Source organism: Micropterus dolomieu, linkage group LG20 (assembly GCF_021292245.1).
Source record: "Micropterus dolomieu isolate WLL.071019.BEF.003 ecotype Adirondacks linkage group LG20, ASM2129224v1, whole genome shotgun sequence".
NCBI lineage: Eukaryota > Metazoa > Chordata > Actinopteri > Centrarchiformes > Centrarchidae > Micropterus > Micropterus dolomieu.
This window is the reverse complement of record NC_060169.1, coordinates 10,932,433-10,948,087: the sequence shown is the minus strand read 5'-3', so window position 1 is coordinate 10,948,087 and position 15,655 is coordinate 10,932,433. Positions and strand designations below refer to the sequence as shown.

The following is a 15,655-nucleotide window of genomic DNA, read 5'->3' as shown; positions in this document are numbered from 1 at the left end:
GGGTGTCTGATGTACTGTGTGTGTGTGTGTGTGTTGATCTGCTTTCAGGTGAAACACTCTGACACTCATGAGAATCTGTTGTTGAGGTAAATCACCAGGCATCCCCTGTAGCCAGACAACTGTGTCTTGGCAACCTATAAACACAACACTTTTACTCTCGTGACATGTCTTTATCCTCTTGAGTGTCATTTCATGACATGTGTTATCACTTTGCTTCTTAGTTTTACTATCAGTCATTATCTGAGGTTTTAACAATCTTTCATACACTCCACCAGATGGATCTCTATAGAAAAATGTTTTAGATGCAGATGTCTTAAGCTAATCTTAGAAATACAGCTCTTGTACAGCAAATTCTGCTAGTGACATACGATAGCAACATCCAATAGAATTCTTTATATGTGATTACATTTTCCCCATTTTTTGTGATGTCATATACAAAGGTCTTTTCTTTCTTTCTTGGCAGCAGATAGAAATCTTCAGTTTGCGAAGCGTGAATGCTCTTCTGCTGTAACGTCCTGCTGCACACTCCACATGCACAACCAAGCCAAAGGTATCAGTATCAGGTATTGTAAACGGGTCTCTGTGTTGGAGGGTGAGTGATTTTGTCCAAGCGTCACTTGTGCACCCAAATGCATTTAAATTTTTTGTGCAGATTATACAGAATTCCCTGTCCCTTTGGTGGACTGGCATGTCTTGTGGTTGGAGTGGCCGGCTACTCCTGAACTTATTCCTGAAGGCACATCCTGTGATTCAAATGTAATTAACAGGGTAGCCCCATCACCAATATTCAGATACAGCACTGAGGCTATGTTATCACTCACAAATTGATTAACATGTCTTTTATTACATAGACTAACACTAGACAACAACAACAAAATCTAGAAAACGGCTGAAGTCATGAATGATTTTGATTGTAATTTGCAAGAATCTGTCTGTTTTTAGGCAGTGTTGCCTGTGAGATGCAATATACAAATGTCTTTGTTCCTTCCTTTCTTGGCAACAGATAAAAATCTTCAGTTGGCAGAGTGGGAATGGTCTCCTGCCATAACGTCCTGCTCTACGCTTAACCACAGCCTGATTTGCTGGCCAGGGAGCAGCACTACTGGTGCTGTCCATGGTTAAGTGCCTGGCTCAAGAGCACATCAACAGTGGTAAGGAAGGAAAGGCTCATGCAATTCAGTAGCAAAGGGAAGTAATAGCAACGTCACTTTAAACCTGGGGATTTAGACGTGATCATGTTGCCCCCTACATGTAGAGAAAGGTATAGCATACAACTTTAACACTGGCAAAAATGTTGTTAATCCATAAGTAAATACTAATCCACATAGTAAAAGGCCATCAAGTCTACGCTTACAAATGTTGTCAAGCATTAACAAAGTTTCTCACTCCCACCTGACATAAACCATAAAGCCTGCAGGCATGAATGCTAGTATCTCTGCATTATCCTTGCTTGCAGTGGCAAGTTTCAGTTAAACAAACATTTGCAGGTTTAAAATTTAACAAATAAATCCTCTAACGCACACGTACACAAATAGCAACTAGAAAAACAAAAATCCCTAATTGCATTGAAGTGTAGAAGCTATTATTTTGCTTGCCTGTAGATGGCACACATCACCATGTCTACATTTGTGGGTCTAAACTGCTTTTCGAGTTTACTGGTTTCAGATGCATTAGCATCAATGGCAATGGTGTTCTTGTTTCATAGAGTGCTTTCCTTTGGGGTCAGATCAGTTGAACACATAAAATCTGGTAAATTTCAGCCAATTTATTCAGCCAGCATTCTGTGTTTTGACAAAACACATTTTTGCTTCTACAGATTTTATCCAACAGTCACCATACGGGACCAGAAATATCGGTTGGAAGCTTTTATTTTGGCTTCAGCACAATTGTAATATTCCAAGTGGTTAAGCTGTGAAATGCAGATATATTTGGCAATGAAGACACAAAAACAAGAGGCATTTTCTCATCGCTGTTTTGACTGATCATGATTAAAAACTACAAAATTAGTCCCCTGTTCATTTCACAAAAATCCTGCTATTTCCATTGTTGGTCTAACGTTCACCTGGGATTTTACCTGTAACCTCCAAAAGAAGGTATAGTTGAGATAATATTGTTTGATTAAAAGTGTATTTTAAAAAAGGTATGATCATAACACATTAAGCCTCAGTGCCGAATGATATGATGCTAACTCTGTACATTTCTGTCATGCTAAAGTAGGACTTAACAAGCAGATGGAAAAACAGTCTCTCGGTAGCATTCTTTAGAAAATGTTTTTTTCCACAGTGAATTTACTGTATATGCTGCAGCACCGGGGCGTCATGGCAATACCCTGCCTTCTGTCACTGGAGGTGGAAGAATCACACAATTACCTTGAGGGCTCTGGAAGCTCTCTTGCATAAATCACATCCACTTTCAAGCTCAAAATATGTTAATCCTCTAATATCAAAGGACGTCTTCTCTCCTTCAGTACGTCCTTTGAGCTTTCTGCATTTTCTAATTTGAGGCCTATTCATTTACCCACAGAAAACATAATCCAGTATCCACTGTTACATGATGTGCTTTACTGTGAAGTGGCCAGTTCATGTCACCCACACAATGAATAAGAAAATACAAAGGCGATGATTTTATTTCATGTAGGATTCTCAAGTGATACATATGTAGGCGATATTTTGCAGTACAACACCACTCAAATTATCTCCTGAAAACACCGGGGCTGTTTTTCCTTTTGATGCTCTGTTGGTGAAACGACTTTCTCAGAAACTGCAACCCCTACTCTTTTTGTTTTTCTCTGTGTTGCTTCTGTTCTCTGGAAAACAGATGGACAAAGTCTTTGATTGACAGAGCTTTGGTGACTTTTTGACAGAGTTCTTCGGTGGATGTGTTAACATTTTAAAACTGTTGCTTCATTCTTTGTGAGCTACAGTATTGTAAACATAAGTCATTCTCCAAATACAGCTTTAGTAACAGTTTAGTCTTGATTTCATCTCAGTTCTAAGGTACAAAGGTAAGATATGGCCAGAATTTTAGCTTAACAAGAATTAACTAACACAATCAGAAGAATGTAAAAAAGTAACAGCTCTGATGTCGTGTCAAAGACTATATGTATTGTGTTACAGATATATCTACTGAAATTACCATGCTAACCTGCTAGCCCCGGCCCGGCCTGTGTTGTAATAACACTTGTGCCTTGACAGGCGATAGTGAGTCACTGTAGTGTCCAGTCTGCCCTCAGTCCAACGTGAGAGGACGAAGAAATAACTTAGAGCTGCCCTGAGGGCTTGTAAGTCACTGCTGCCACAGGAGCTGCTCTCTCTCCCTCGAGAGACTGTATGAACAGCCCAAATGGTTAACATAGTCTGCCCAGAGTGAGCCAGTGTTGGTAGGCTACAGCCACTAATATTGGCAACCCACTGATATTCTAATATAAACCAAATAAATTCTATTCTATTATAGATGTTATAAATTACCTTATTCTGATAAATGATGAAATATGCATCCCATGCTTGACAGTCCTTTTGATTTCTCTGTCCCGCTTACCGCTGTTATCCTGGAGTTTCAATCACCCCCCCTCCCACCTAAGATTTTGTTTTAATTTATTACGTAGGCTACTTATTCCAAATAATTGTCAGTTATGTTTAAACCGAGTAACTGAGAGGAGTAGACCTTACACAAAAGTATCTGGTGAGAAAAGTTTTAATACAAGTCTTTAGCCATCTGATAAACAGTCTGAGTACATTTTTCCACAGTGGGTTTTGTCCCCTGTCTCTCACACTGGAAGTCCATTAAGAAGGGATCTCTTAATGCCCTGTATGAACAAGAGGAATAAGCTCAGCAAGTGAAACCTGGTTAACTGTTCATATGAGCACCTGAAAATTTTGTGAACCGATCTTTTAAAATCAGTATAACTTCATTTAATTTAAGAAAAATAGTGGTGGAAAAAGTACTTGGATCATTCCATTCCAGGCTGTTTGATCTATAATGCATGTTGTGTACAAAAAAATCTTAAAGTAACTATACCTGTTTATTAAATGTAGTGAAGTGGAAATCACTATTTCTCCTTTTAAAATATAGTGGAGTATAGCATCAAATACAGGTACCTCAAAATTATACTCAAGTACTTGAGTAAATGTTTCACCACTGAGGAAATAATATAAAGATGTCAGTGAAGGTGACATTGCTGATGCTCCCTCATTTTCTCTGCTAATAACCTATGAAAGGTCACGTCACATGAGTTAGTCTGACTAACAACACACACCACAGGGACATCTTGTCTCATTTTCCCTTGGCCACATACTGACTGGGTGAACTCTTTGTACAACCATTCATTATATGCATTAGGCACACACATAGTTATTTGCATGCTTGGTAAATTCAGAGTTCATTTCAAAGAATAAGCAAGATCGTGAGTGTTGCAGTACACCACACTGTAAGTGCTGATGCTGTTCATTTCCCTGCACTCTGGTAGGTTTAGTAATACACACAAACACAGACAACACTCACACACACACTGGTTCTTTTTATGAGGAACAAATTGTCCTCCCCTTTTTGCTGCTGTGCTCTTGTACCAGGGTGTTCACAAATTTATCAGCAGTGCAAATGAATATAAATAAAAAGGCAAAATACACCTGTGTGAGTGTAAGAGGGTGGTGGGAAACTGCATTTCTAATTATAGCCGTGGTGTCTCTGTGGAAAAATACATTATGCTGCATTTCTGCCAGAAAATACACAGTACTGCACATCATTGATTATAGAATAGTTTATCTAGATACACATTGGATGTATCTTACTGTACCTTTGTCTGAAACAGAAATGTCTTTTTTTTTTTTTGAGTGAAACCATACAGTGGAAACATCAGAGTCCGGCAAAAGGTCAGCTTTGTTTTGGAAACACAAGTAATCATTATTGTGATGGGAATGTATGCAGGCTTTCTTGTGAGGGTGGCTTAGAAAACTGGCCACAATGTGGAAAATGAGGACAACTGATAGGTCTATCTTTCTTTTCCTTTTTTTTTCTTTTCAGGCCTACTCGGCCATTCACCTGCAGACCTGAGGACATTTGCTCACAACTGTGAGTACAGTACAGTGATCTCAGATATGTTTATCCATAATGTTAGTACAGATCTCTGGAAGCCCCCAAAGATGATTATAATTCACTCAGTATCAGTACTACTTTTTAGGGGATTCTGGACACATACAGTATAACAAAAAGAAACAATAATACAATGTTGTGGAGAAAGCTTCATTAAGATTACTATATATTTTTTCAAGAGTATCATGGCCAAGATATGAAGCAATAACTTAATGTTTACATTCTGAAACAACCTAAAATATAAAATAAAAATAACTTTATTCTCTCCATTTTGATGTTGCTTTATGAATTCTGTGTGGGTCTGGCTGCTTGGGGGGGGGAAACTGTTTTCAGGGAGTCCTTTCTCAAATAGACCTTTATCGTCTTCCTGAGGGCAGGAGGTCAAAGAAGTGATGAGCTGGATGTGATTGTTCTTTGATGATGCTGTGAGATCGGCGTAGGCAGGTTCTGCTGTCACAGCGGACCTTCAAGTACTCAGGTTTAAACGATTGGGTCACATTCTTCATAAATATCTGTGTATCGACATAGTGACCACTCTCTTCATGAGCAGTTCTCTGAGTATCTCTGTTCTCTAGTAACTCTCCGTTCTATATCATCTATACGGTCTGAGATTCTGGGATATTCGGGAACTACTTTATTAACAATTCATTATCAGGTTATCCGATTTCAATTTATGAAATGGGGGACAAAAGATAATGAGGCTTCGGCAGTCTGAATCAGCCAAATCAAGTGGGTATATTCCTGTCCCCAGACAGACAGTTTCCTTGCTGAGCTGCAGTGGAGGAATAGCAACACAAAGAGGGAATTTCATACTAAAAACCACTGTAACTTCAGAAGACAGTGACACAGTTTGTCTAATTCAAACAGCTGAATCTGCATACTATGTGTCCAATGTCTAAATCACACAAGGAAGGCTTTTCACAGCCAGTATGTAGAGGTGGAATTGACACTGCAACCACAGTCTTTCAATGAATATGTTGGGATGTGACATTATCTGCCTTTTTTTTTTTTGGGCCACTTACTTGAGCCCAGTGCAAACAAGTAGTGAACACAATATTGACACATTCATCTTTTCACAAACATTTACTTATTTACACATCCAGCAGTTTCGGAGCAACATTATCATTCATTTGTGTCATACGTGTCCACTGTTCCAAGTCCAACGTGCACTCTCTTTTAACTCAAGTCCTCAGGGAAATTGACATACTGACCATACTGGCTCTTTAGCTGCTCAATGCAGTCACTAACTGTGTCTGTCTGCTGTTTGGTGATGAGGAGGTAGTGTACAGTAGGTTTTTGCAGGAAAACAGCTGCCTTGTGCAGCTACAACGATGTTATCAGAGTGGTGAGTGTGAGCGAAAACAGTAAAGTTATGGGCCAGGCAGCAAAACAATCAACTGCAACTTGTTAAAAAACCTCTGATAAGCAGATGGAAGCTGCAGATTAAGGTTGTCATTTAATTCTTATGATAGAAAATGTTGATTATAGCTGCTTTAGATTTTTTCCAAAGCTGCAGGTGATATTTTTACTTTGGTGGACTTTGCTCTCCTGCAAGGAATCAATCAAGAATGCTGAATTTGGAAATCTGACATCAAAACCACAGGTTTCTTAGAAGTCGTATAAAATGATAAACTGATCTGATGTCAGTGGTTTAGGACACTATGTAACTTTGGCAGTAGTTAGTGAAGGTCCCTGAGAGCTGATGTCTATTTATAAAGGCACTTTGTGTTCTAACTTTAGTACCCAGCGCTCTGCACAACTGAATATGGACACACATTTTGACACTGAGGAGCCATAATGAGAGCCTCGTTGTAGCAGATAGCTATTGGAGGCTTGTGTTTTGTCTCCACATTTATTCAACTACCCTGCAAAGACCTCTGCCAAAGAGATCCTCTATACTGAAAGTAATTTCAGTACTTTCCGTTGGAGAAAATTTTGTAGAAACTTACATTGACTCCAAAATGTCACACTATCTCAATATTTAAGTTTAAGTTAGATCTTCAACATTGACTTTTAATTGGACTTTGAAAGAGAATAGTGTTCATGACCTTGCAGGTGATGTGTTACACTACTGTCAGCTGACAGATGGGGAGCTGCTTATCCTGGATTTGATTTTTAATCTGACAACCTCCGGGCCTGAGGGACACCTCAAAGGGTGAGGCACGAGTGGTAGTCAGGAGAACGGAGGAGGGAACGTGGGAAATGACGTATGTAGGTGCAAGACTGGGGGGAAATTCGTAGCACTTAGTGCGGATGAAGTAGCAGCAGAGTGGAAGGATGGAGGAGTTTGTCTCATGATGATGGTAATGGGGAAACCGGTGTTGACATTTGAGCAGTGATGCAGACAATCAAATCAGAATCATCATATCTTTCTGTAGAAGAGAGAACAAAGACTGAGAGAAAGAGGAAGCTGCAAAAATGATATGACATAGATAGGACGGGAGTGAAAATGGCACATGATATTTAGATTCTGACCTACATTTAGTCTTTAAGCGCTCCTCTTATTCTATCACCTGTCAAAGAAAGTCAGGCATCTTAGTTTACCTTTCATCAGAGTATTCCAGCAGGGTTCAATCACTATGGCTGAGGATTGCATTGTTACCAAGTGAACAGAAAAACAATACATAGCTGGCCTAAATTTTCCCAGCAGGAAGTAGCAGCAGTGAAAAAACCAAGCACAGCTGTAGCTGATTATAGCAAAACAACCCGTGCCTTTGTACCACAGCTTTCCCCTTCCTGTAAGGTTAGAGTTGTTCAAATGAGTCTCTGGTCTGGACAGAGAATCATGTGCATCATAAACCAGTTTTCAACCGGTTTGGCTCACGTATGCAAGTTAGTTAAAATTGGCCCAACCTCGATCAGCTACAACTTGCATCAATTGTAATAATTCCATTTGAAATGGTATGCTTTACATGTTATGCTGTTTTACTTTTATACTCAAGTATGTTTTGCACACACATCCTTTTACTTAAATAGCATTTTGAATGCAGCAGCTTTTTACTAGATTTTTACTGGATTAACTGCTCCTACTGTGAGATCCAAAGAATCAGGTTTACTCCCATGTTGGCGCATGAAGCCAAACATCTATTAAGAAAAATGCAGACTATTAATGTACACTGTAAAATATCACACTATCTCAGTATTTAAGAATTATGCACTACAGGAAACTCATGGCTACATGCTTTTGGATAAATAAGACACCAAAATGCCCTTCTTGTGGTGAAAATGACTCCCCACTAGGTGTTCCAGATTCCAGAATTGACAGTCAGGGTGACTCTAGCAATGTCACCACAACCTGCAGGAACCCACTGTCATAATCTGACGTAGTCAAGTTGTCGTGAAATTTCAAGTTTTAGAGAACTTTAGAAATACACATAGTAAGTCTAAGTAGGTTGTGTGTCTCTATTGCAAAACAGGCAGCCAGAAAATGTGCATATTAGTTATGGAATTCTGTTTCTCTGCAGCGTTTTATACCTCAATGCTGGTGAGACTGTTTACCAAGTCGACAGCTCTGATATGGTGGTCTGAGCCAGAGCCACATTTAGCTGATGATTCAAAGCTTGTGTCCCCAGCACTCAGTGTAATTTAGTCTGCCTACTTATCATTAAAAGTGGGGTCTAGAGGTGACAGCACTGTAGTCAGCACGTCTTCACCGAGAAGGATCTTGTGGCTGTGCAGTCATTAGGTTAGTCATCCCTGACCAAAAAGAGAGATACAGTCTGAACTCTTTGCCAGTAAATTTATTTTGAGATATTTTGTAGAACAGGGGAACCAATGATTACAAAAAAAGTCCATACATGTTCTACATGCTACACCTTAACCTAATCCATCATGCTTGCCTGGAAAAAGTACATAGAAATTTAACAAAAAGTACAATTAAAACTGACATACATTATACTCACCATTAACTTTACTTTTGAATGTACCTTTCCTGCCTCCATGCACGCAATTTTTTTACATTACATTTAGATAAAAAAAATAAAAATTAAGACTTTTAGGCGCTTCTTTAAACCATTAAGCAGTTTTTCCTACTAAAGACAGAATGCACCTATAAATAAAAAACAAAATGAACAAAAAGAATATCCATTTCAACAATATTGGTGGAAAATGGAAAGCCTCAACTTGTTTCAGAACATAACAGATGAATTTGCATCCTACTGTAAAACAAAAAGGACACTTACACGCCCATATAGTGCCGAAATGAAACTGGAAGTCTGTCCAACTCCTAAATCTTCAATAATCACATTGAAATAACACCATTTTGATAAAATAAATATCGCACATCTGTTAGAAATAAATAATGATTACTGAAACAACTCACTATGTTAAATGCTAAAGTGAGACAGATTTCATCTACACGACCACTTCATTTCATGGTATGAGGATGGTCATGTGTGTAAAGCACTAGTGCGGCTTCGAGTGTCTCTCGCGGCTGTTACCTTGAGGTAGATAACACATTTACATTAACGCCTACGATAATGGTTGCTGCTGGCATCATGTGTCAGATTTACAGTATGAAAGGGTTATTAAGGAAGCTTTCACCGGGGGGAAAATATCAGTCATAAACAAAAAGTTAAAAAAAAGGACAACCCCCCTGTTGTATCCCATCCCAGGAAGGGGTGTTTGAAAGCACTTTTAATGCCTACAGCAATGTTAGCGTCGACCATCCTTCCTTATGTCACACCCAAACCTCATCTCCTTAATCAGAATTCTTCTCCTGCCACCCACCCATCTTTCTTCCAGCCATTTCTCTCCTTTCTGTTCATCTACAGTACTTCAGTTTGCAAGTGACATGCCATGTTTAGCAATGAGGGCGTAGACATTAACCCATGAAGGCCTGGCGATCAAGGCTCAGAGTGATGACCACAACTCTTTAAATATAATAACTCACTCCTCTCAACTCTTAAAACAACAAAATATAATAATTAAAAGTAACCATAATAAAAAAAAAAAAAAAGGTATGAAATGATTCAAGTACAATAATATACCATATTATTTTTTTTTTTAAAAACATAAAAACAAAACTGCAAAGATTGTGAGGGAGGATATATATTTCTTTAATTAAGATGTTTGAAGATGCTGCTGTATGTTTTGTGGGCAATTTGTGGGGAGCATTTGACAGCGCAGGGAGTGAGGGACGCCTGGATGGATTTTAGAGGCAAGTCATCAGTGCTGTCAAAGCCGGGCAGGGCCAGAGAGTCCAGCTGCATATTAAACACAATTTCTGTGTTCCTGCCGAGGAAGCTCTCGTCCAACTCTCTCACCTCGGAGGGCTGCGGCTCCGAGCAGGCCACAGTCTCTCCGACCCCCTCTTCCTTCCGGCTGAACAGACGGTCCAGGTAGCTGGTGTACGAGCTCTCCTTCTGGAAGTGGTCCTCTTTGCGAATGTCCCAGCATGCTTCATCTATCAAACAGCCGTTCTCCCCGACTCTCTCCCCGGAGCCGAAGCTCTCCCAGGGCTGAGCGGGCCGGACAACGTCCCCGCAGACGACTCCCGACCCTCCTCCGCCTAACTGGGCAAGGTTTACCAGGCACTTCTCCTCCTTCTCCTGACTGATGGACTTTGACATGGAGCCTGAGCGGGGAGCCTCCAGCTGAGAGACGGAAGAGTTGAGCTCATTAAGGAGGCCCACCTCGTTGAGCAGGGCCACCTCCTGACAGGGCTCTGGCTGCAGGCTCAGTTTTATGGTGCTGGCGATGAAGGAGTCAAAGTCAAAGCCTTGGTTCTGCTGGCCTTGAGGCTTCTCTGTCTGGTGTTTCTCCTGCTCTCTGTCCTTCTCCACCGGACTCTGGGTCTTCTCTGCCTCCTTCAGCGCAATCTGGGCCTTCACCAGCCCGTTCTTCTCGCACTTGCTCTTGGCCTTGCGATCAGCCTTCTCCTTGCTCTGCTGCTCCTTCCAGTTGGAGAGGTCGATGATGAGCTTGGGTTCGTAGTAGTGGTTGACTTCACTGTCTCTCCATATGAGGTTGTCCAGGTAGGAGGGCGACACAGCCTTGTAGTTACAGGTGTGGCTACACTGTAAGTCACAGTATTTGTTCTCGTGGTGCCCATCATCGTCATCGTCCTGCCAGGATCGCTCAGGCAGGAACAGAGTGGAGTAGTCGAAGGATGGCTCATCGAGGAACTTCTCCCGATCTCCATCAGCATATTTACGAGGATCCACCTGGAACCAGACAACAACCACCATTTAGCCTTTATCTCTTCAAAAAGACACCTGGTAAAGCTTTAGTTTACAACACTGAAAGCCATTTTCTATTTGTTATGTATTCTTTTAGCGCAATACAAAAAGCTTAACCTATGTATCCTCCCATCTGGAAGCACATTTTCACAAAACTCTTATCTATAAGCATTCAAAATGAATTTCAGCTAAACAGAAATAACTAATAGTTTGAACAGGAGTATACGATGTTTGTCAAAATTCAACACACACCTGGACTTCCTCCTCGTCCGTTACGTCAGAGAGTGCCCTTGGGTCCACCTGAACTTCGTCTGGGTCGTGGGTGCTGTGCAAGTGCCAGTCAGCCTCTGACAGCTGGCTCTCATGATACCTGACGGAGTATGAAAGAGACGGACTTAAAAACTCAAAAAAAAAAAAAAAAAAAACTGGTGACCTGTCTATCCATATTATTACTGTTTATTTAGCAGACCACAAAGCAAACTATTCTCCACTGAAAAATGTCTGAACAGGGAAAATACATAACTTTGCATTTCCGAGCCTGGTCACAGAGCGCTTGGCGAGGGAAAGTCAGCAAGCATACCTGTCCCAGTTGTGGCTGTGGCTCTGGTCCATGAGCAGGATATCATCTACTTCATCCTCAATGTGGAAGGGGTGCAGAGAAATAGGCTCATCTAGGGGGAAGGAGTAGTCAGCCATATAGGGGTGGGCTAGGGCCTCCTCTGCTGTCAGGCGATCCATGGGGTTGAAGGTAAGGATCTTCTCCAGGAAATCCAGGGCTGGAGAGAGGGAGGACAATGAGATTATCGAGTTGGAAAATTTCATGCGAGATATGACCTTGACACCTGTCTTTGGTCTGTATTTATGAGTGTACTTCACAAGCCTGCAAGTACTTCTGTATGAATAAGTAAGTGGTACTCACCCTGGGCACTGACATCAGGCAGCAACTTGGCTAGTGGTGTGTGAGGACAGGACATGTCGTTACGGATGAAGACTGGGATGACGCTGTGGAGCTCCTGTCGGTCTTCCTCCCGCAGTACAGGGATGGACTCCAGGATCAGCTGCATCTGTTCCAACTCATGGGCCCCTGAAACACCGGGCAAACAAACCTCAGGTGCTTTCTTAGAAGAGTAAGACAACATTCAACATCTTTCGTAACTGAGTTAAGTTTGGTTTGTTTTGTTTTGAGTGCAGCAGATCATAAGAAAAGAGTTTTTTTGCCTTGTGTTCAGCTCAAGGCAGTTTCAACAAACAAGAACAGTCAGCAGCAGCTGGATTTGCAAAGGAGAGCAATATGGATAATAAAAGCAGACTGACTCTGAGCCAATCTCTGCTCTATATTTACCTCAGAGTCAGCCGCTTCAAATATTGCTTGCCGGCATGTTTGCATATGAGGTGTTACAGTGAGTCACACATAAGATAGTGAATCAACATTTACCTGCAAAGAGGGTTTTCCCTGTGAGCATCTCAGCAAAGATGCATCCAGCTGCCCACATGTCGATAGCTTTGGTGTAGTTGTTAGGAGAGAGCAGCAGGCGGGGAGACCTGTACCACTTGGTGACCAGACCTTCAGAGAGATGGCCCTGTGTTTGAAGGAGACATGGAGTATTTAGTGAGGGAAAATAACTCAAAATGAAAGTATGAAGAAAGTACGACAACCATATTTTCTAAAAAAAACAAAACAACCCCCCCCACTGTTTATGAACGATTATGTCTTCATGTTTGGTTGAGGCTCTGAAATCCGTTTACCAATAATGTGCCTGCATGTTTATCTACTGTTAACACAAATCCAAGAACAAACCATGCCTGCTAGTCCGTGCTAAACCACACAACCCCTGTGCCGTCTCCTTGACAGACCTGACCTGGTCACGTACACAACACAGCACAGAGACAAAGACCCCAGAGACAAATGGGGGGGGCCGACACGTGCAGGCCCTGTCAGCAGTATGAGAGCGCGCGATAATCCCCCGCTGCCATGCACTCCACTCTCACCAATCTGCACTCCACTCTCACACAGTGGCTGACTACTCACTGAACACTCAACACAAAAGGAAACCGACCTGTGTGATTATGTATGCGCACACACACACACACACACACACAGAGGGGGAGGGGTGGTGGTAAAACAACACCCATGCTGCCCTCTCTCCCCCGCATGCAGTGTAGTTTGTGGTGAGACCAAAATGGTCGTCTCACCACTGACCCAGGCTCATGTTTCTGCCCTAAGCTAGCTGCAAATACTTGATGTCACTCTATCCTGGAGTGTATCACTGCACGTCCTTGTTTTGATGGGCCTTAGGTATGGGCCGGTTACCAGTTTCAAGATATCCCATGGTATGAAATAGCCATGGTTTCAAAACCACTAAAATTTTCCGTTCCTGCAGGATGAGCAGTTTGTATGTTTCATCAAAGACAGAAAGTGCAGGAATCCTGCAGGTTGTGTGCAGCAAAGAGTGTAACACGACCTCTCCCCCTCAAGTTGGTGCGAGCAAGTCAGTCAACTGTGTATAGGATGGCGAAGAAACGGAACCCCTGAACATTTTCCCCTGTCAAAAAATATGGAGGAAATAGGACAAATTTGACATCCCATCTATGGGACAACCCATCATTCTTTGCTAAATTCAAGATAACATTTTCTTGAAATTAACATTTGCAACATGCTAACAGTCAGTATTACTATTGGCTTGTTACCGAGGCAGATAACAAGGCTAATTAAGTAGCTAACATCAGCTAGTTTCACCCCTCACGTTACTACACAGAGCGAGGAAGAGTACTAAGCGATTTAGTATAATAATTACATTTAGCTGGTATCACGTCTATACTTGTCTTTAAGTCTTACATTCGTTAAAAATCATGACATTTAAAAAAAAAAAAAAAAAAAAGGAGAAAAAAAAAACTGCTGCTGCTTGTGGTGAGACCATACAGACGGGGGAATGTGAGAAACACTTGTGCTCTCTCTCCTTATACTGTATATGTGCATCAACACTGAAATAACAATCGATTTTATAGCATTACTTGATATTATTCTTAGCAGCAGTAGTGTATGCTGTTGTTGAAAATTAAATTATATTGTGTTCAATGGAAAATGTTTTTTACCCAAACATTTGAAAACTAGACATTTTAGAGCAGTAATTGCAATACCATGATATTTTTGCTTAAGGTTATCATACTGCTAAAATCTCATGCCTAATGGGCTTATAAATTACACACCATGTAAGACTGCAGATAGAACACCTTCCTTTAGGTAACCAGCTAATCTGTTTGTCTCAAGTGTAGCCGGGGCTTTTACCAAGATGCTGATAAAGTGGTCGAGGGGTTATAAGGGGAATTACAAAGGTACTGACACACACACACACACACACACACACGGCTGTTAAGCACCCATTCTGAGAACAGAAATCAAAATCAGAAATACTTCATTGATCCCTGAGGGGGAATTCTTGTGTCACAGTTGCTTTCTTTGCACATCAAGGCACTGAAAGGAATAGAAATTTTATAGAAGTACTAGAAAGTTGTTATGTAGAATATAAAGAAATATACAAATCTGAAAATAAATATAAGAGTGTGGAAATGCACAGTATATGACAGACGTGTAATGCTAAATTGTAGTAGTGAGTACTGATAGTGTTGAGGTGGAACATATAAATCACTAAAAAGTGCAGTATTCCACAGAATACCGCACATTATTTCTGGAGTTATTTCTGAACAGCCAGTAAACTGTCTGACCTGTGCGAATGTGGTATCAGTAGAGAAATAAATGCAACAAACCTAGAGAATTGCTACAGAGATGTGATTAGGTTAGCTTCAGTTCATTGTGTGGTGTATGATGGACTCTGAACTAAGAAGGAGCAGATTAGAGTTTGCCTACCAGCTGAGGGCATAAAATGCATTAGGTAAACATTCCAGTTCACATTTTACATTTACTGATCTCTCTGTGAGCCACTCACCACACAAGACAGACACACGGGCGTTAAAGCATAAACCATCTCAATACCTCTGGCAGTAATTGGTGAATAACTTAACCACCTGACTAGACCAGGCTGACATTTAATGATTCATAGAAGTGGTTAGTCACAGCAACCTTTAGCAGGCCTGACCAGATGTCAGTAAAGGTGGTTTTGCTGCTTCACAGAAACTGGTGACTGTGGACCAAAATGATTTACTTGCTGACACGGAATATATTGGAGGCTTAACTGTCAGAAACAGACTCCAGACTGGCATGAAGGTCCGTCGTCCTCTAGTGGGATCTGTGTTTACAGCCCAGCACTGTGCAGCTCGACTGGATTCTGCCAGAGAACACCAAAATTGGCAGGTCCGCCATTGGCGCCCCGTTCTCTTCACAGACGAGAGCAGGTTCACAATGAGCACGTGACAGACCTGAAAAGAGTCTT

At 41.2% G+C, this 15,655-nt stretch overlaps 1 protein-coding gene across 1 annotated transcript in view; it reads right to left on the bottom strand.

Moving 5' to 3' along the window:
* Nucleotides 1–8,813: 8,813 nt before the first annotated feature.
* Nucleotides 8,814–15,655, bottom strand: part of mapk6 (mitogen-activated protein kinase 6) — a 14,326-nt gene continuing 7,484 nt past the window's right edge. Inside the window, exons 4-8 of the mRNA XM_046032495.1 lie at nucleotides 12,703–12,847; nucleotides 12,187–12,351; nucleotides 11,848–12,043; nucleotides 11,520–11,637; nucleotides 8,814–11,252 (exon numbers count right to left, since the gene is read on the bottom strand). Of these exons, the coding sequence (XP_045888451.1) occupies nucleotides 10,146–11,252; nucleotides 11,520–11,637; nucleotides 11,848–12,043; nucleotides 12,187–12,351; nucleotides 12,703–12,847 (1,731 nt within the window). The 3' untranslated portion in view covers nucleotides 8,814–10,145. The remainder of the gene's footprint in view (nucleotides 11,253–11,519; nucleotides 11,638–11,847; nucleotides 12,044–12,186; nucleotides 12,352–12,702; nucleotides 12,848–15,655) is intronic.